Raw genomic sequence first — 21,663 nt, forward strand, 5'->3', positions numbered from 1 at the left:
AGATTTCAAATCTCCACTGATGTATTAATAATACACATTTGACTGGATTGATAATACTCCAGGGACCAGGAGATAAAAGGAACCGAGATGTCTTGACTGTGGTACTTGTGTTACTGCATTAAAGTGGACAGATTACAAGCACCTTTACTGGAAAGTTTTGGCTGTGGGCGGGAATGCACAGAAATATATTACTTCTAATTCCTGACCTTGCTCCCTGTCACTTATAGAAAATGGATGTGAACTTGTTGACGTCACCTTTGAAATGTTTTCCTGCGAGTGTCTTAAGGTTTACCAGTGCAGCAGCACTTTAGATTATATTTAGCAAGAAAACTAAAAAGTTGAAAAGAGAGCATGTTGAGTATACCGGAAGGATTTGGGACAAAACATGAAGCTCTGATGGGCGAGTAGTTTGTGTCTCTATGAGGGATTGGAACATTGTTACTGCCTACATGTTTAAATTATTCACTCATGCTCACTGGAATGACACTGGCTCCTGGCTATGTCACAAAATGAAATGCTGAAAGGAGCTAGTACCACACCCCAAATTTTAATTAAGACAGATTTAATAGTGTCCACTTGTAATAAATTAGCAGGTCTCATTGTTCACCTTCAAGACTGACATTTTTCAATATTGTTAGAGTAAGAAAAAAAAAAACCAGTTGTTTTACTTGCTACAATGTCCTTATTTGTTTGATTAACAGACTATTTTTGGCTGGGCTCCTCCAACCTTATAAATTTATGATACGAACATTTTTAAACAATTTGTGTTTCAGTTTTGTTAGTGTGTTTTTTTTTTTTAATGGTTATGTTCAATGTTCCCTCTAAACTGCGCGCGTGCGCAATTGCGCACTACTGGCACGGTCTCTATGCACAGAAAAAAAATCTAACCAGAATTGAAATTAAGATTAAAACTTTGCAGTGCTAGTCAGTAAGTGACTGGCTGCTCCCGTATGGGATTAGAACGATGCCACCTTATCCCATAGTCCAGCCAATGATGCGATTCACATTCGTATATACGCAGCTAATCAACGTCGTTGACAGACTATGACAGCGTCCTTATGTGCCGGCGTTTTAGCTAGCAAAGCAGCGTGGCTGATGTGGAGTGAACGTTAATGACAACGTGGACAACCATTGGAGATGTGAGCAGGACAGACGGAACAACTGACGGAAAAAGTGTGGACTTTATACCAGTTGTGTTGATAGGCCACGTAAAACCAGAGCTATGATAAAATTATATGTAATGTTTGGTTTTCTTCCTGAATACTATTGTTGTTTATATTTACTGTGGGAAGAAACAGTAAAAACGGCGTTTTATAAGGAAAACGCTCGAAAGCACTCCCCTTATGTGAGCAAAACATCCCCCACCCTGTCCTATTGGTCGAAAATGTACCATGTCAACCAATCAAAAAATGATATGGCAACATGGCATTTAGTTGTTTAGGGAGGGGGAAGTTTTAGGAGTGACGGCGGTGTTTTGAGATGTGAGAGATTTGCGATGTTTAGCGCAAATCTTGTGTAGTTAGTGTGTAGTGTAGTCAATAGTTTTGTTGTGTGTGTCAGAACAATGAGGCGACTACTGAATGTTACAGGTGTTACAGCAGTGATACATCACCTGTTGTCAGGCCTGCAGGTATCAGGGTGTTGTTCTCCTTTATCTCATAGTGGACAGAAATTATTTTTTGGAGTGGCACAAATGATTTGTGTGGCATCAGATTTGATGCAGAACAGCTGATTGTTCTGTAAATAGTTTGAAATGTTTATTTAAAAAAAACGCCTTGGCTGCATTTTTAGGTAAACAGCTGCAAAAAACTTTGTTTGCAAAACTGAGTTACTTTTTTGAAGAAGTAACTATATAATTAATTGCCCAGCATTGGTCATTACATACTGTATTTTGCAGACAGAGAGTTACAGGACTCTCTCCCAGACCACAGACTCATAATACAAGTCAGAGCAAAAAATAATAAAAAAAAAAAAAGTTGTGTTTTCAAAATTGGAGTTCAAGTTATTTTTACTTCTAATAGTGTTAACATACTACACAGGTCATGAACAAGATGTTTTTAAATTTTCATTGTAAGTGGGATAAAGCAGTTAATTAAAAGTAGTCTAACATAAATGTAAATGGTGTAATTTGATTATTTTAATAAACCATGTAACTTGGATGAATTCGATGCTGGCGTGACCACAGTGCACGCATCTGCTGTCGCTCACAGTGGTCCACGGGATCGCTCAGGGAGTTTGTGTGTTCGCTCAGACACATAAAAAATTAGAGTGAACATTGGTTATGTTGTCGTTAAATGTCACCTTGGCACACTATAATACTATGTAAAAGTTATATGAGCGCTGTTAAGTAATCAGTACGATTTGATGATTTTTTTATTATTATTTCTTAAATTGTAAAATATAAGTGTCCAGTGGGAGGTCCCTAAATTATTTGTCCAAAACTATAAGATGTTTAGTTAAATGTATTCTTGTCTCCACCAGAGTCCAGAGATAGAGAGTACGCTAGAAACTGCTTTGGCATCAGTTGTATACACACATTTTCTCTTCATTTACTAGTTGGTCTAAATAACTATTGTTGGGTTTATCTAGGCACAAACCCCGCTGGAAAACGAGACACTCAATAACTGCACGACAAAACAAGTCAAGACAGAGCTCTGTTGTCTTTGTGGCTCGCGAGGGAAGTCAGCCCAGGCCTTCACCTGTCCTTAGCCAACTTTGACTGATTCCATACATACACATATGACCTTTCAATGAACTTAAACTGTGTGTATGAGGTATGCAGAAAAGCAGACGTAAGCGTCTTGCTAAACATAAAAACAGGGACTTGCAATAGGTCATATCTCAAATGAACATTTAAAGGTGTGAAGTCTTGCACCTCAAGAAACAGAACATGGTCCATTCCAAATGTAACATAGCTCGTCTCTGCACTAAGCTGCACTCTAAATAAAGAAAGCACATTTTGTCAGCACAGACACAGATAAAGGAAATGTTAGATGGTTGAAAATAAATCCTCTGACTGTCCGGCCTTTTCTTCATAATGATAGCCATATTAGGACACATAAAGGCAATGATTATATATCTATATATTTTAGCACAAATGACGATATAAGAAATATCAATTCCAACAACTATAATTATAGAAAAAATAAGGAGTGTGTATTTTTATCATCATAATTATAATTATAATAAATTATTATTATTATCATACTTGCTTAAATTTGAAGCAATTATATGATAAAAGGAGAGCGCTTGAACGCACCACGGTAATTTGACAGATTTTACACACAGTATTTGAAAGCAGCACAACTGTGTCGACAGAGCAGCGTTCAACTGCATTTTAGAAGCAAACAACACACAAAAAAGCTAATGTTGGTGAAGAAGAACAGGGACACAGGCCATAGATCTTTTCAGATACCAGTGACATGGGATTTGTAGTGTGCTTATCAGACCGGTGCTTATCAGACCAGTCTCTGGTAGCAGTTAGCGAAAACCTTTACAGCACAGTAGCACTGTTATGCTGCCATCTTTCGGGGAAATTATGTCATTACACCGGTATGAGGTTGGGTATAGGTGGATTTGTTTTTTTGCTCGTGAGTTTTTGCAAACAGTCAGAAATGTCCACGAGCTGCAGTGAGTTAACATTTTGCACAAATGTTATTCAAATCCCAATGTTTGTTTGTTTTTTTGTTTTGTTTTTATCACATCTCAGGATTTTAGCCCCTGTCTGAACAACAACATCCTGGTAACGTTTTTAGTTTTTATTTTATTTTTTATTTGAATCAAATAGATTTTTTTTTTTTTTAACAAATGTTTTTAACTTTTTCTTGTTTTTTTAATGTTTTACAAAATTTCAGTTATGAAGCACTTTGCAACTTTAAGAAAATAGCTATATGAATATAGCAATTTGTAATACAATATTTAGATTTTCAATTAACGCTTTATCTGGCAAGGAATCGTAAACAGTTCCTTGATTTGCATCTTAACAATGACCTTTTTTTTTAGGAAAGATAAAAGGTAACAGTCCTGTAATATCCTCCAGTAACTCTCTAGGGTTGTGAAATTTGCCGTGTGCAAGCATTTCAAGTTCCCAGTAAAAGGTTAAAAGCTGCAAAATAGCAAACTTAGTAGGTCTGAGATGGTCTGACTTATGTCTTATATTCAAATCGGGCCTGCATATGACTAGGACAATTTTGTAAGTCTCTAATAAAAGATGGGACTGTTTTGAAAAATGGATATGGTTCTGGACATGCACACTTTGAGTCTTAGATCTTTATGATGCCAAAATGCATCAGCAGCTACACTCCCCTGCTGTTCAATTCAATTTTATTTATATAACGCCAAATCACAACAACAGTTGCCTCGAGGCGCTGTTCAAACCTTCTGTTTGCTAAAAGAAGTTGCTCAAAAGGAAGTTGACTTGGAGGGTGATATAGAAGCTTGTTATAGAGAGTGAATGTGCACGGGTTGCACCAAAGTTCAGTACAAAGAATTACTGTCAAACGTGAATCATGTAATCATGATCTAGTAGTCCATGAGGATTTTTATAGAGTTGGAAATTAGCACAATAAGTCTCCCTTAATCTTTAATGTAGTTTTTTTTTAGTTATATCAGTTCTTCTGTTATACAGAACTGACACCCTAATAGTGACACTGAGCCATCATTAACTGCACATGTGGTTACTCTACTGCGCTACTATTGCAGATAAAAATGTCAGCAAAAAGAGGCCTACTATCATTTCAGCAGCTGGGAAAACAGACTAGACACCCACTGCTAGTCTATGCCAAGGAAAACACCTGGCCAACTTCCACCTGTTGGGTAGTCGTTAACTTACTTTTGCTGTAAATTAATTACTACATTGCAGTCCTTTCTGTGAAACAGGAAAATGGATGTGCATATTAAAAAAGACACATGAAAGCTTTTTTTTCTTTCTTTATTTCACACTAAATGAACAAACCTTTAGTATATGTTGAGGTAAAGTTGACCAGACATATCAGTAGCATAACCCTGGAGATTTGCAGAAATAGACTGATTTTTATCTTTATACACACAACACAGATTTTAAAAAAACTGTTCCCAAACAGAGTATTGTTAGTACTAAAACATATTTGGCTGCAATGAAAACAAAATAATAAAGAACATGGAAACTATCACACTTAAAAATAAATACATGTGTTGTTATGAACGTGGTCATGTGTGAGTGAAAAGCTAATCTGGGGCACAAGTTGTAAATTTTACTCGTTTTCCCCACATATCTGGGGAATTATCTCATTAATTACAGCAGAACAATAAATTACGATGTTACTAAGTAAAAAATAGATAATAACAGCAGAAATAGATTTGATTTATGAGGAATAAGTAGTGCAATTATGATTGACATTCCTCTGGTAAATGCTGAGCCTGAATAGAACTGTAACATACGATAAATTAGAAGACAGACAACAGAGTAAGATTGTAAGTGTCATAAACATACGTCTGAGCAGCACGTTCACAAAATAAATAGGTTTACGGTCTAGACTCACAAAGACGAAATAAACTGAAATACAGAGGTCTGCACTGGCAGCTAAGGCTACGATGTTAGATCAGTTATATGAGCGCTTCACAGCTTATTAAAGAGTATACTTACAAGCACCGCATGAACAGTATGAGGTGATAACGGGAAGTTAGTTTTATGAAACATGCCTCTTCGGGTGTTTATAGAGTCTGTTAGTAAAACACACCAGTCTGCCTATTCACTGCATCAGGCAGCTGGAACTTGGCAGGAAGTCCTGGACGTAAGTGACTGCTGCTTTGGAGAGATAGGTCATGGTGCCATAGCTACCACTAGGAGCGCTGTCGTAGAAAAAGTTGCAGATTCCGGTTGCTGGGTCCTTCTCAAGGAAATACTCACTGGCGCCGTGGGATTTCTAAAGATGAAGAGGTAACGCAGAGTGAAGCTCAGTGAACGAATACTTGCAACAAACCAAAAACCTTTCTCTGTTAGTACCTGGTCACTGAGGAAAAGGTCATTGGCCAAATGCAAGACGCGATCCACGTGGATGATGCCGCCGATGTTGTCCACGTCTACGTCCGCTATCAGGCCCACAACCATCACCGTCTCCACTAGCAGCTGCCGGTACTCTGGCTGAGGGACGTGGTTCAGCACAGATTCAACCTGCACTGCAAACTTAATCTCTCCTGCTGTCATCTAAACAGAAAACACAGAATTTAAACACACACATATGCAGGAAGTCCAAATCTGCAGCAGGTCTGCGAGTATCTACCTCTCTTGTGGTAGAAGAGGGTAACACGTATCCGTCGATGGACAGACCGTGGCACTTCTGCAGGATCTTCCACACCTTTTGGTAGAAACCCATAGGTACTCTGTTGATGGCACCATCTAGCCTGCGTCTCCTCAGCCACTGGCCTTGCCTCTCCTCCCAGTGCAGCTGGGCGTCTCCTGGACAAGTGCTCACCGGGGACAGCATTCCACTGGGAGTGGAAGGGCTACTGCACCGCTGTGGCGAGCCAAAACATGTAAAAAAGGTTGAAATATTGGAGCACTTTTTTTTTGGCTCACCAGACCACAAAATGATAGCTTTTCCACCTTTCATGCAGTTATCCATGCATACTGACACTCCATCAAACTTGGCAAAAAAGCACTTTAGTATATATGCTGAAGGACAAGGCTGCTATTATTATATTATTGGTGTTAAAGATAAATACTCTAAAGAGCTTACTAACTAGTGTTGTAGCCGTAGTAACAGCCTGATATAGCTTGTGCCTTTACTAATTATCTTCCAACCAGAAATGATACTGTATAATGTTGCAACAGCTGCCACATTGCTTCATTATGATAAACACACCCAGGGTTATTTTTGCCAAGCTATTATAAATGCAGACGTCTCCCAGACCCAGAGATTTATGATCACAAGCTACCCCAGGCTTCGGCCACAGTAGAGCCCGTGCTGATATGAGATCAAATAAAAACATTATGTTAACGTTGTTTTTAACATAATGCAAAGAATTGGAATCTTGTCTTGATATGTACTGTTTCATCATTTATAAATAGATGAAAGTTATCAATTGAGCTCTGACACACTATACTTGTTAGTTGGGTACATTTGTGAGCGCTTGCTTTCTCATTAAAACCGTTGTTAATAATAATAGATTACAAAATAACAGCATCCTCATCCTTAAATAGATAAAACCACGAGTAAACTGTAAGATATCTACATAAACTATGAAATCCGAATGGAGTTTGCTTGGTCTACACATACTTCCTATTGCAACCTTAAAACAAATAAGGTGACATGAAGCAGGCGAGGTGAAATGGTTTACCGTAGAGCGAGGCGATGTGACATTGCTACTCAAGGAAAAACCGCCACTGAAGATCTACACATGGATATGGATGACAGATGACAGAGAACAGTTTGAGATGGTTCACACGGCTGTCGCACTGCAAATATGATGGTGCTGGAGCCACACAGAGCAAGGGCATGGGTAAAAATGACAACAGAGCTGCGAAAATCAGCACACGAGAAAGACTGCTGTAAGCAAAACGATAGCTGGACAGGGCTGATCACAACAGAAATCCTTTAACAAACAAAACCATGCCATAGATAAAAAGGCACTTGAAGCAGATTAAATATATATACTTAAATTACAATACTTAGAATTCTATGTCCTATTATTCCCACCTGTTTTATCTCACTCTTTAGCTTGTGTATTCCTGTGCGTTCAGTCTTTGTAGCTCCTGTGTGACCTAGTTCATGGATGGATATCGCAGGGCTAGTGGCTGCAGACTGGATTGGGCGCACTGATGGAAAAAAACGAGTCACAGATCAAAGATTCAGGATTGTTTAAGGGGAAGTCAAATACATTTTTTCCTGATTAATCATTTTAAGTAACAAGGTTCCTGATCTGGTGTAGAATACATAGACTCTGTGTGAGAGCAACAAAATATATGACCATGATTATTACAAAGGTGTTCAGCTGTTCCTGAGGGATGAGGGATGGATGCATAGGGAACAACAAAACTCACTGCTTCTCTCCACCCCAAATTCTTTGCCACTAAGGATGTGATGCAGTAGGTTCTTCATGCCAAATGGACTCAGGCTCATCAAACTCTCTGACGCCTCCTCCCCTACAAAGACATTTCAAGCTTTTCATATTGCACACTCTGCAGACTTAATTCCTTTGCTCAACCACTCGGTTATGCGTGCATGTGCATGTGTACGTTGTGTTTGGGTGTTTTTTCCTACCAGAACAGTGCAGGCTGCGAGCTAACTCAGTGGCCATCACTTGCATGATGAGTCCTATCCTGAGTCTGAGCATGTCCCCGAACAGAGCGGGCTGGGAGCGCACATACATGGCTAGATACACCATGATTTCCTACATGACAGACACACACAGTTCAAGGCTGTAAGATTGGTGTGTGAAAAAATTATCAGTCAGTCCAAACGGTGACTGATTTACCTGAGTGACCACTGCTACACTGATGTCCTGACCACTGGCTTCGTAGATGAGGTTGTTTAACTCATCTGGCGGAAGAGGGCTGAAAAGAATCAGGACAGAGACCTTGGATTATTATTGGAAGATTTCTTCAGCCACACTGTTTTACTGCAATAACAGCTTACACTGTGATCACTCTTTCCCTGGGTTGAGGAGGTAGACCTACAGTCAGCTGCTTGTGATGGGAAATCAGATCTGTGCAGGCCTGCAGAAAGGACAAATACATGTGGACTGAATTATTAATGAATGGCCGTGGACACTGTTGATCCTGTTCAAAACACACCTATTAGGAACTTCCTAAATCTTACTTGCAGCATGAGTGAGTGACTGAAGCTGTTTGTTGCAGGAGGAATAGGGTAGGTCAACAAACAGACAGCAATGATTCAACAACACTGGATCAGAACAAGTCCAGATATCTGATCACAGTGACTGATCCACGTGGAAGATACCAATGACATGGCTAAAGACTGAATATATAAGTATACATGATTTATGATATATGTTTGTAAGGTCAGTTTGTGGCTACATGTGGAATGGCATCATCATGCTGTTGGTGGTAGTGCTGTCTTACTACTTAGGTGTCCAAGTCAAGCACATAATCTCTGCTGCAAGTTGCTGACACACTTTGTTTAAAATAATCTCCAACCAGGTGCTAAGCCACCTTTTTCCTAAAACACTGACCTCAGCGAGGACCTCCACCCTCTTGCGCAGTATTCCAGAGATGTACCTAATGAGCCCCCACTCTTTGCAGGCTCCGGCTTCTACGTACAGCTCCTCCAACAGTGATCGCACACTGACCCCACCCTGCCCAGGACCTGACAACTCCACCAGCCAATCAGCTCCTCTGCTCAAGAGAACAAAAACACACGACGGGCAATTACAAAAGCAGCATTTTTTAATCAAACGTTTGCTCTACTTTTGTCTTGATAATCATACTTCATCACATAGAGAATGTAGAGGATGTCAGCCTGGTCCTGAAGAGTGGGGCATTCTTTTAGCTGCCTGACCAATGCTGCAAAGTCTGTGTTGCCCTGAGAGTCTCGCGGCAGATGAAGATCAGCAGCAGAGTGTGGCTAGTAAAGGAAAAGTGCCAGGGTTAGACAAATGTACTCATAGCAATACTGACGTCATGAGAGAAATGAGTTTGCTGGTGGAAGGATGTGCTATGCCCACCTTGTGCTGTTTCACCTGTGGGCCGTGCTGAGGATGAGGAACATCAAGAAGGTTGAGAGATTTGCGATGTTTGCTCTTGACCGGAGTCACAGGCAGATACATGGAAGACTCTGAAAATACGTGTCATTAAAACGGAGCATTAAAAAGAGAGTCTCTGCTTTTTAACACACTGGCAGCTTATTACAAAAAATGCCTTTTAAGGTCTCTGCTTTGCTGTTAAACAGGGACCTTTGATTATTACTGGATTATTATTAGAAAATTCCTTCAATCACAGTTTTTACTGCAGTAACAGCTTGCACTGTGATGACTCGTCCCTTGGGTTCAGGAGGTAGACCAGACCTGTGCAGGTTTGACAGGCTTGACAATGGCTTAGTGTTTTGACAAGATTTGTTACTTTGATGTCAAAAAAATCTAACATCAGTTTTATTATATCATTACAGACTCCTTATAAAAGATGGCTGTGATAGGAGGGTGAAGCCAGTGCTCGAGTGCCATAAACCTGCCTGTCCTTCTAATGGCCAGCAGGGGGTGAAAGTCCTTGCTTAATGTGTGACCTCAGCAAACATTTTCAGTCACACTGACACTGTGCTTGTCTCAAATAAACAAAACAACCAAAACGCTCAAGACAAGGCTTCACAAAACAATTGGTGGCATTGTGGTGACCACATCCATCTTTTAAATACACACTATGGTTAGTGTATCTGGACTAGCATGAAAACTAGCATGGTCATTACATTGTTGAGAAACTCACTGGGAACGTTCAGGCCCTGGACCTGCGCCATAAAAGACAGGATGTCTCTTGTGGTATGTTCTGGACTGAAGACATGGTGCTGCCCCCTCTGGATGGGAGGAAGATGGCACTTGGTAGTGGTGCTGTGAAGGAGCTGGGTGAGGTACTGGTCAAATACATCTTCTGAGTCATCTAGAGTTAAATCGAATTGAACCATGTTTACACACAGGACAAATTAATCGTGCCACACAACTGCTGTACAGTCTTGGACAATAAGTAATTACCCGAGGGACGACAGATATTATACTCCTCTCCATATCCATCATCATCATCGCCTCCATCCTCAAGCAATATGTCATCATTCTCTTCATCCAGGAAGCTGAGACGAGTGTGAAAAGAAGTGGTCTGGACACTGGAGACGTCTGACATCTGCACCCTGTAGTGGTCAGCCAAAGTACTCAGACACAAACTTTATACAAAAGTCACATCATCTGTTGTTTTAAGCTATAGAGGGAAACAAACCTCGCTCCAGCAAAATAGCCATCCTGTAGTTTCCTTAGAGTTGACAGGATACATGAATCAATTGTTTCTCCATCTTCATCTAGACAGAAAAAAGATGGACATTCATCAGGTAAAAAATTAGGAGCTACTCACAGTTCATGTGTTCAGCAGTGACATCTCCTGTTTGAACATGCAGTCTAAACATCTAAGTTTATTTTTTATATTAGCTAAAAAATACAGTACATTATTAATTATATTATGTAGAACAATTACAGACTGATATGCTTTGGTTATTACCCAGCATGCTACGGGTGATTGGGAATGTGAGCGTGGGCCGCCCTGTCATCCTCCAGCAACAAGAGAGATAGGCCAGTTCGGTCCGTAACATCTCCACAATCATCTGGTTGTCCAGAGCGAGATAGAAATGGTGCTGATCCAGAAACTGAACAAAGGGGGGCCAAGCAGAAATAAAGAAATTCAAATATTTATTGTTCAATTATTAATGTTAATGTGGCTAACATAACAAGGTCACAACATGCCCTAGTTTTACCTGAGGGGTGAATATGTAAGAGCGATTTCGGATCTCGTAGAATTTGGATGTTCCCAGGACACCAATGTGTCTGTACGGCCGCCCACTCAGACTCAGCTTCTTGCTGTTCCCTGTGGCAGAGACACCAGATGGTACTCTTATTTATTTTAATATGAACACACATGCACAGGTGTACACTGTAAGGAAAAGAGTGCTCGTTTACCCAGTCTAACATAGACATGGCTCAGGATGCGAGCTGGCATGACCCTGATGGGCAGAACTTCTGCCATCGTCTGTACCTCGATCCCCAGATCTCTTAACAACTCCTGGATCTCCTCCGACTCTGCTAGAACACAAACTAAAAAAAAACCAAACATATAAAAAGCAATTTAGATATTTAAAGATTTTTAAAATATATTAAAATATTGGTAGTTCAATATCTGGCTGCTCCAGTCTGGATGCCAAATATCCTGGGGCAAGTTACTAAACCCAAGTTGCTCTCCGATGCATTTATTGGAGTGTTAGATAAAAAGCATTTAAGCATAAAAAAGTGCTTGCATGAATTGGTGTGCACATTGGTGCATTGGTGTGTACAAAAATATGCTGACTTTAGAACATCAGAAATGACTAATTTCAGAAATGTGACATTGGTTACTGAAGCTGAAAGTCCCTCTATTTTCAAAGCAGTGTTTAGTTAATATCTTACTTAATGTACCAGACTTTAACTCTCAGCCCATATCAGTTGTTTCCTACAAATTAATCACCAACCTTGTACCACAACATCTGGTTTGAAGCTTGTAGAGAATCTCCTGTTGAGTGGATCTATCTCTCCTGGTGCTAAAAAACCCTTAATCCGAAAAGAAAAGGCAAGACGAAGCAGAAGATTTATAACATTCGTTGAATGCTTATACGTATAAAAAGTGAGGTGGTTTTTGTGTATTAAATGTCTGTTAGAATACTGCATTATTCCCAATTTGTCTGCCATACACACAATGATAACAAACAGTTGCCTTGTGGCTAGCTAACATTTAAGCTAGTGTGTAGCTCAGGACCTACCTCAGCCAGAAGACACCCCAAGATGTAGAGTGACTGTCCCCACATGTGTGGCAGCTGACCCATGGCTACCCTGTCTACTGAGTGAGGATTGCTATACTCCTCCTCAACCTGCAAGAGGTACATATTTTTTGGTATCTTAATAAACAGATATATACACTGAAACAGTCCCTGTCTTTGTCACAACAGGTAAACAGAACAGCAGGGAGCAGACAGAGTCTGGAGCTAATATTTCTACCCAACAGATTGACAATGTATGAGTAAAATTAGCAAAAATAACCCTTAGGTGAACAAAACTACAACTTTATAGAATATAGATGATGACAAAAACAGGGAAAAGAGTATTAACCGCAGCAATTAGCCTATTAGCAAATGCTAGTATGCTAATGTTCCCTAATTAGCGCTAAACCATCATTAGTTAGCTAATTTTTCACTTGTCTAAAATTTGTCATTAAACAAAGTTTAATGACTTCTACAAACTATTTTGTGAAATGAGAATTAAAACAAATAGTAAATATATAAATAATAAATAAAACATTTTTTTTGGCACAACCATTTTTTTACTTTTTGATTTTTAGAGGACAATGCAACTAATTATGGTTAAACTTGATACTGAAAAAATATAAAATAATACACTACAATAGCATTGCACATGTAAAAGCTGCTCCTATGGCATATGTGTCATATTACAACAGACATTTTAAAAGTATTCTTCATGAAAGACTCAATTTTCTATCTTTGATTAAGTTTCTTTAGACTAATTTACAGCACAATCTTGAGTCCCCCATCATTTTGTATATTTCACTAGGAAAATGGGAAATAGGTGCAGTGATTTAATTGAAATATATGCCAAAGAAATGTAGTAGACAAAAAAAAAAGAGTTTGTACATTTCTAATAAGCTTCTTTCGTCTTCCCCAGATAGTAACAAAATGCTTCAAGATATAATTTATCTTTCTTTTTTTTTGCCAAGTTGTCTGTTATGTGTTGATACAACAAAGGTTCATCCCTTGAGTTATTTGCCTTTTTATGCCAGAACGATTCACAGGTCAGTAACAACAAACCATAAAAAGCATTTCTCTGAAAATGGTCAGGTATGAGGACTGGACTGAAAAAGAGGATGCCAATGACCAAAGACAAACTTCGAAAGATCTTCAGAAAGCTTAGAGAATTACTGCTCAAGACCGCTTTAAAAAATTACTAGTCTAACAAAACAAAGCAATGAAAGGTGGATTAAGTCAGACCATGACACAATAATGTAGCCCTTACTATGAGAACGGGTGCATATATCTGTCAAAATGTGGGACCATGTTTAAAAATGGCTGTAATTCCTACATAGCTAATGCAATACTTTTGTTAATACTCTTAAAACACACATTCATTTTAAAATATAACCCATACTATGGTGGTGTACAGAGGTACTAACTGCACTAACTGTATGTTGTGCTCTCCGTGAGTCTAGGATACCTTGTCAGGAGGAACAGAATAAAGTTCAGGCACCAACTTAATGCCATTCTTCCCTCTGATTAAAACACCCTCCAGTGCTTCACGGTACTCTTGCACCTGTACAAAAGCAAATTTGTTGTTATTGTTAAAAAAAGCCATATCCAAAGTGACTCAATGATTGTGTGAGTACAGCAGAAAGTGCATATGAACCAGTGTCTTTGGTTGCTTTACCTGAACTTGATCACCAGCAAAAATACCATCCAGGATGAGGTAAGTCCAAAACACAGGCCACTCACACTCGATATTCTCAAATAGCTTCAGCTCAGCAGGATCATAATGCAGCCGAGATGGATCCTAGAGAGAAAGATCAGGAGCTTACATAAGCTTTCCTGCAAAAAAACATAAACATCTATACTCTTCACTAAAAAAGAGCACCTCCTCCCTGGGTTCACTGCTGTAATGCATTTACATGTCCCATGAGCCTTAATACTAGAATATATCACCTCTTTGGGACAACGATATCCGTCCCTGATAAAGCGACAGCAGCCATAGCGACCCTGAAATAAAGCAAAGAGTAGAATTTAAAGAGCGCAGGTCAAAATACCAAACTATATACTTTTCCTTGGCAGAAATGTCCAGCTTGCTTATGCTTTGACTTCACCTGCAGTTTGCTTATGATCTCTGACTTCGTCACGGCCACCAGGTCAGCATCCTCCACAGCAAACGCAGGGAAAGAAGTAATGGACAGAAGACCAGCATCTATTTCCTTTGAAGTTGAAGCTCTTGGCAGCATGGAGCACAGAATAGACTGAAGGGGAAAAACAGCACGCTGAATACAAGAAAGACAAACAGAGGTGATGCTACCATAGCTAAAGGCCAATTAAAAATGATACCTGACAGTGTTCGACTTCATCAGGCAACACATGGATTACTGACTTCGGCCCTCCGTGAGCACCAAACAGATCCAGCTCATCTATAGCCTCAAGCGCTGCCTGCAACGTGCATATGCAGATGAATCCCTATATCCATGAATGGACAGTACAGTGTATTATAAATGCTGATAATTATTAAATAACACATATCCTTTGTACCTTAGCCATTCCTACAGAGCTGGCATTGAGCTCAGGAATGCCCTGGTTAGTCTTGTCACCTCGTTCCCACATTCCATAGTCCTGCAGTGGTAAAAATGGTCATGGCTTCATTTCTTTATAGCAACTCTCCAGTACTGAAACTCATCATGGCACTGAAAAGCCTATTCCACTAATTTATCATTAAACTATGATAACAGAAACAAAACAACCTTGATTTTACTATAATTCTTCTTCAATCGTTCAAAATTCAGACTGTGAACACTCATGACACCTCAGCTTTACTGAACTTTAAATATGCACTCCATACTGTAAGTCGTTTCACTGTCTCACTTGTTTTCTTTAATAATTTTGTTATGTACTCTATTACTTGAAATGGTACACCACACAACACACACACGTGAAAAAGTGTTTCCGAGCATAAACTATATTGTACTGGATGTAGTATTCTTAATTTTGCAATGTATTTGCACAACTCGTCTTGTGAAGCTCGCACACAAGCACTCCATACCTACCTACTGGGAGGAAATAAAAGTGAATTGCTTGATTACCGGGTCTGTCAGTCAAAACAGTTTTCCAAATGTATGTGTTATCGTAGAGACTCGACATGATTTGGGTCAGTTTTATCTCCTTTCCATGAACTACCATTGCACCTCCAGACACCACATACCCAAACAAGACCTCTAAAAAACATTACCCACCGCTACTTTGTAGGCAGCCTCTATGTAGAAGACCAAGTTTTGGATGAAGGCTACCTCGTCCAGGTTGGAAATGATACGAAGACCTGCGGGATAAGATAACAACTATGTTCAGTTCTGTTTGAACAAAGGAAAACTCATTATTTAATAACATGATGTTACAACACCAAGGCAAAGAAAAGGCAAAAATTATATATATACATAAAAAAAGCAGTCTGCATCACTATTGTACCTGAGGCTGTCATCTGTGCCAGCATCAGCAGGTAAATCGAAGTGGCGTCCACCTGGAGATGACCCCACTGATCATCCCTGACCACTGTGGCACAAGTGGGAGTATCATATTTGGCATGCAAGCAATCTTTTGTACTCTGGGTGTGTTTGAACTCCTCCACCTTGGCCACCTGGAAACACATGACCAAAGACTCATTGTTTTTTGTCTATAGCTTTAGCTAAGTTTATAATGAGTTTCTTCATAAGCTAATCAGCAACGTCAATAATTCCACAGTACAAAGCGACGTCATCAAGTTGTTTGTTTTGTTTGCCCAGCAGTCCAATACTCAAACCCAGGGTATATCTTACCTGTCTCATCATGCACTGCAGAAGCCCCTGCATCAGTTTCACCACACTCTGCCAGCAAACAAAAACAGCTCTATCAGTAAATGGCAAAAATCTCACCGTGATGCAATTTACTTTCTATTTCTAGCAAGCTAGAAAGGAAACAGTCATCTCTTGTGGCTCTTTTTTCCAAGATGGCGCGGCCACGTCCAGACGCCTTCCTGACCACTCCGCTCCGACTATCTACGTTTCTTGTTTTTTACCTATTTTTTGCTCTGGTTTTCATCCCAAAATCCTCTAGTCTTATAGTTTACGACAGCGGATCACTTGTAAACTTCACCTGCTTGCTGCTACTACTGCACATTCACCCAATGTATATACTACATATATATATATATAATGTTCTTCCTCTACACCCCCCCAATTTTTTTTGCACATGTCGAGGAGCGTGTCAGGCTACATTTCACTGTGTGTTATACTTGTATAACTATGCATGTGACAAATAAAGAACCTTGAACCTTGAACCTTGTGTATTTATTCTCACATTTCCCACAAGAACTCGTGGAGGGGGGCTCGAGACTTTTGCAATGTGCTGTATTCTATCAAACAGGTTAGCAAATGTATCAGCTTGCACTATTAAACACTGACTCAAAGTTACAAGAGCTAAAAATGTACTTAAAAAAATTCTAACAGAACTATGAATTGGGTGTTTTTTTCCATACACATTAGATAATTTTTAGCAATTCTTTTAGTGAATCTTAATCAGAAACTTTTATCAGTGCTGGCCTGATTTTAAAGTTAGACATTATAACACCTTACTCTATAATTAGGGGCAGAGTGCTACTTGTTGATTGATGGCACTCAGTACATGCACTGTAGGTTGTATGTATGGGTGAAAGCCTGTGCATGTTCAGCATGTGCACTATGTTATGTCAGAGTGAAATAATCCTTTCCTCTTTCTTTAATCCTCTTCTTTCTAAAGCCTACTAAAACGTTATGATCGCAGTGCTGACCAAAACAAATGTGATTCTTTTATATTCCCTTTCACTTCAAGCTATTTAAGAGTAAAACAATATTTTATGTTGAGCTAATGTGATACTTTAGCTTAACTACAGCCCACATTCATTAAATTTTTACTAAGTATTGCTATCCTCAAATATTTAACCCGTCATAACTGAAAGAATGCACAGGCCCCTTTTTCACTTGCTCTATTTATGTTGCAAACACACCTGCTCCAGTTCATAAGCTTTGGCCTTGTCTTCATCGCGGTCTGCATTCTTCCGGTAGGCCATTCCCAGCCCCCACACCGCCAGGACACTGTAAACATTATCCCTCACCCAGGCATCCTTCTTCTGCGCACTGGCAGGAAGAAGTCCTGTCACTGGATTCTGAAACCAAGACACATGTGACATGTTAACTAATAGTAAAGACAGGGGTGGTATGAAGGATACAGTTGTGGTCAATAGTTTACCTGCACTCATCATGAGCCTGAATGTGATCATAATTGTGATTTAGGGTTTTGTTTTGTTTTTTCAGAGTTGAATGATTGTACCACAAACACAAATCTTTAACATTTCTGAGGTCAGGGCTTTGGGAAGGCCTTTACAGAAGCTCCATTCCAAAACCAATTCTGGTGTGTTTGGGATCATTGTCCCGTTGGAAAACCCAACTGTGTCCAAGTTTCAACTTTCTAGCTGTTGATGTGACGTGAAGCTGAAGAATTTGAAGATAGTCATCCTTCATTATTCCATCCACTTTGTGCAATGTACCAGTATCATAAGCAGCATTACAGCTACAGAGCATGATGCTACCACCACCATGCTTGACAGTTTGTAAAGTGTTCTTAGGTTTGAAAGCCTCAGCTTTACTCTTCCAAACAGCTCAATGTTTGTCTCATCTGACCATAACATTTTTCTCCAGAGAGTATTTGACTTATCCATGTGGGCTGGTGCAAATTTCGGTCAAGCTTGAAGGAGCAGGAGCTTTTTTCTATAATCCATGTGTGAAAGATCCACGACAAGACACACAGCTGCAGCTTTTTAGCTAGCTGCTGAACACTCCACCAACGATTACAACGCACAGACAGGACCCAATACACACTTTAAGTCGACGAGGCGTGATTCTTCTTTGGCTATCACAGATTCATAGCTATTATTCTTATATGTGTTATTGTGATCTCCTATGAGCAGAGCTGAAAATGAATGAAAGCATGGTCCCACTGATTACAATTCAAACTGAAATTGTTAAAAAGTATCAAAGTCCTTTGACTGAAAGTTACTGAAAGTTCATGTGTGCCCAATAATAATAATACAGCAGTTGCAGTTTATATTTGGAGGAGCCTGAGACATCAGTGTGTCACCCCCTCCTCTCTCACTAAACATATACCCCGACATATCCATATCAGTATATGCTATGCCTGGAAAGCTGATGCTGTTTCCTATCAGCTGAGTACTCTCTGGGTCACAGTTTAGCATAGACAGCTGTTGATGGTGCCTCAATGTGAGCTCAAGAGCCAGTAGATAACAGTACATAGCTTTCCAGTCCTAAGCCTGTTCCAGTGCCTGAACTTTGCCCACACTTTGTTTATTTCTGTGCAGCTCACTTTTGGCTGAACTCTAACCTATATGGGCTACAAAACATGTCCATACCTAGAATGCTTCTGAAGGAGAAATCAAGGATATGTGCATAACTGAAATCCATAACACTGGGTCCTGGTGTTGTCTCGTTTAAAGTTTACACGACTTAAACGTTCAAATGGACTATAGTGTCTGAAATAATGTATGAAAGTATTTCATATACAACCACGTACATTCTGCAACATCTAAACTAGTACACGGGTAGTAACGCATCAGTAACTGTAATCACAGTATACAACATACTTCATTTTGAAATAAGTGCTTCCACATTTAGATCTTGAATTATTGCTTCATTCAAACGTTTCTCAGTAACATTGCGCAAAAAGGGGCCCTTACTCCACTCCACCTTTGCGGAAGTGCTCCAGCTTTACTGCGCTGCCTCGTCTCTGGTGTATGTCTGAACTCACCTGATGGCACAGGATAGTCTCCTGGACCAGCCGGGCATAGCCGTCCAGCCGCACTCCTGAGTTACTGCGACTCCTCATCCTCTGTGATCACTGCACACACAACGACAGTTTAAGTCTCAGCGACCGCTTAAAGCTCGGCATTTACTTCTTTGTAAACGAAGCTTCGAACACCACCGGCTCTCGCTTAATAAATTAGGTAGGCTGTCTTACCAGGCAGCGACCCATCCTCCCACTCCTGTTTCGCCGACTCGATCCCCGCAGAGGCTGCTCTGCTAGCGCTCGCTAGCCGGGTAGCATCCAGCTGTTTTTTTGACGATATCAACACGTAACATTAAGCTTGCAGCATGAATTTTCAGGCACACAGGACCACACGGCCCGGTCAAAGCGCCTGATAAGACGAGTCAGGGCTCGCAGAAGACAGGACGTGAGGTCTCACAAACACAGAGAGGCTGGAGGGCAGAAACGTCTGTGAGCGGCTGTACATCCAATCTGTAAAAGAAAAATACATTATGTTCTTGTTGTTTCCCTGCTCGACGACAGGGGGCGCCAGATCACGTTCGTTCCTTCCACTCCAAGGCTTTAAGCCTTAAGCGTATTCACTTTATTTAGAAATGGGGAAAACTGACCGAGTATCCTGCTAGTTTATATGGCTCGTTTCACAAACAATAGATTTATTACATGTACTGTTGGGTTTTGGGGGGTTTATATTTTATATACAAAATGTAAATAGTTTAAGTATCTAGCTATTAAATGCATTCAGCTAGAGTTTCCCTTTATTTCCCTCGATTTTAAAGCAGCATTAAATGAAAACACTCGTTGAGTACCACAGAACTGTACTTTTGCACATTGCTTAAAATGTAATTCATGCATTGTTCTTTGTCCTTAAAGTCATCATCACTGTAAAGAATATACAGTTGGTGTATTGTGTAAATGTTGACAGTATAGACGACTTTTTACGTATAATCTGAGAAAGATATACCAGCAGAAAAAAAACACAAACAGACATAAACTTCCCTTGTTGTTTATTATTTATGTATACCAGGACTATATTACAGTGCTGTAGTGCAGATTCAGTATTTTAGTCCAGTACTCAAGTAAATGTATCTCCAGTATATCTTGATTTCAAAATCAGGGAAAGTAAAGAACAGTTAAAAGTACCATTTAATTGAAATATACATAGTTAAATGCATAAAAATATGTGGTCAAAAGATGTCATGGTAATTTGAGGCTTTTTATGATTTCTTCAAATCATAAAAAGTTGTTTTTCCAGGAATGATTGCATAGCTATGTCTCTAATGGCTGTTAAAAAAAAAAGAAAAAGAAAAAACAAGAGTTGGGTGTACAAGTTCATAATGATTTTGGATTTTCTGGGGGGACTGGAGTCTATCCCATCTGCCTCAAGGCAAGGTGGAGTACACCCTGGACAGCTCACCCATCTGATACACAGAGACAGAAAACCATTCACACACACACATAACACCTGGAGGCAATTTAGAATAACCTATCAACTTAAGCCACTAATTTGCAAACCAGCATACCCAGAACTCACGCAAACACCAGGATAACATGCAAACTCCACATAGAAAGACCGAGACAGATGATGGATTTGAACCCCTTTCGAACATGTTTTACAGAAAACTGCTCCAACTGTCAAGCATGGTGGTGGTAGCATCATACTCTAAAGCTATTTTGGAATAATGAAGAAGGACTACTTCCAACTTTGTCAACTTCACCTCAATTGGAGATAAATTTATCTGAATTTCAGGACTGGGACCACATCTCCATACACCTCCCTTCTGGATCTCTGTCTAAATATGACCCCCAGACACTAGAAGCTGCATTTTGTGTGCCTGACCCTCCCTTCCATTTTCAGTTTATATACTTGTCATTAGTACATGGAGATCTGCGTGACTCAGGAGCCACCACCAGTTCCCTCTGAGGCAAAACAGTTCCCCAAACTGCAGCCTCAATTCATGCTCAAGCCATCTGCCATTATCTATTAGAAATGCTGTCAAAACTAAAATGAGGACGTAGTCACAGATAATGAAATCAACAGCTAGACACAACTGGGTATTCCAACAGGACAATTACCCAATAAACACACATAAAAACTGGTTTTGAAATTAATAATGCAAGCTAACATTATCCTTTTAGAGCGGTCTTCCCAAAGCTGTGACTTCAACCCTTTTGAAAATTTGTGGACTATGCTTAAAAGCTGGATCCGTGACAGGAAACCAACCAATTTAAATTAACTCCACTATTTCAGCCGAGAAGAGTGTTCAAATATCGAGCCAAAATAATGCCGCATTGTTGAAGCTTGTTAATGGCAACCAAACGCATCTGGTCAAGCTGCAACTGG

At 39.8% G+C, this 21,663-nt stretch overlaps 1 protein-coding gene across 1 annotated transcript; it reads right to left on the reverse strand.

Moving 5' to 3' along the window:
* Nucleotides 1–4,925: 4,925 nt before the first annotated feature.
* On the reverse strand, nt 4,926–19,804 carry phka2 (phosphorylase kinase, alpha 2 (liver)). Its single transcript, XM_040011592.1, has 32 exons — nt 19,515–19,804; nt 19,305–19,394; nt 17,491–17,649; nt 16,286–16,333; nt 15,939–16,107; nt 15,710–15,792; nt 15,012–15,092; nt 14,814–14,912; nt 14,582–14,728; nt 14,424–14,477; nt 14,152–14,274; nt 13,942–14,037; nt 12,480–12,587; nt 12,192–12,270; nt 11,647–11,781; nt 11,445–11,554; nt 11,192–11,336; nt 10,916–10,994; nt 10,678–10,829; nt 10,415–10,585; nt 9,664–9,773; nt 9,427–9,563; nt 9,172–9,334; nt 8,616–8,695; nt 8,455–8,533; nt 8,241–8,370; nt 8,021–8,122; nt 7,677–7,795; nt 7,318–7,371; nt 6,261–6,494; nt 5,984–6,184; nt 4,926–5,903 (listed from the first exon to the last, which is right to left on the reverse strand). Exons 2-32 carry the CDS (start codon nt 19,380–19,382, stop codon nt 5,730–5,732), a joined length of 3,699 nt encoding a protein of 1,232 aa, XP_039867526.1. The 5' UTR covers nt 19,383–19,394; nt 19,515–19,804; the 3' UTR covers nt 4,926–5,729.
* Between the last annotated feature and the right edge of the window lie 1,859 nt (nt 19,805–21,663).

The sequence above is a fragment of the Simochromis diagramma genome, unplaced genomic scaffold (assembly GCF_900408965.1).
Source record: "Simochromis diagramma unplaced genomic scaffold, fSimDia1.1 OVJJ01000603.1, whole genome shotgun sequence".
NCBI lineage: Eukaryota > Metazoa > Chordata > Actinopteri > Cichliformes > Cichlidae > Simochromis > Simochromis diagramma.

What these genes read in the sequence shown, in the direction of transcription:
- phka2 (XM_040011592.1), bottom strand. Translation starts at nt 19,382, where the DNA reads ATGAGGAGTCGCAGTAACTCAGGAGTGCGGCTGGACGGCTATGCCCGG. An exon ending in CCATGTCTATGTTAGACTGG is followed by an intron (nt 11,555 to 11,646) that starts GTAAACGAGCAC and finishes TCTCTGCCACAG; the next exon opens with GGAACAGCAAGAAGCTGAGT. An exon ending in TACATTCTCTATGTGATGAA is followed by an intron (nt 9,335 to 9,426) that starts GTATGATTATCA and finishes TCTCTTGAGCAG; the next exon opens with AGGAGCTGATTGGCTGGTGG.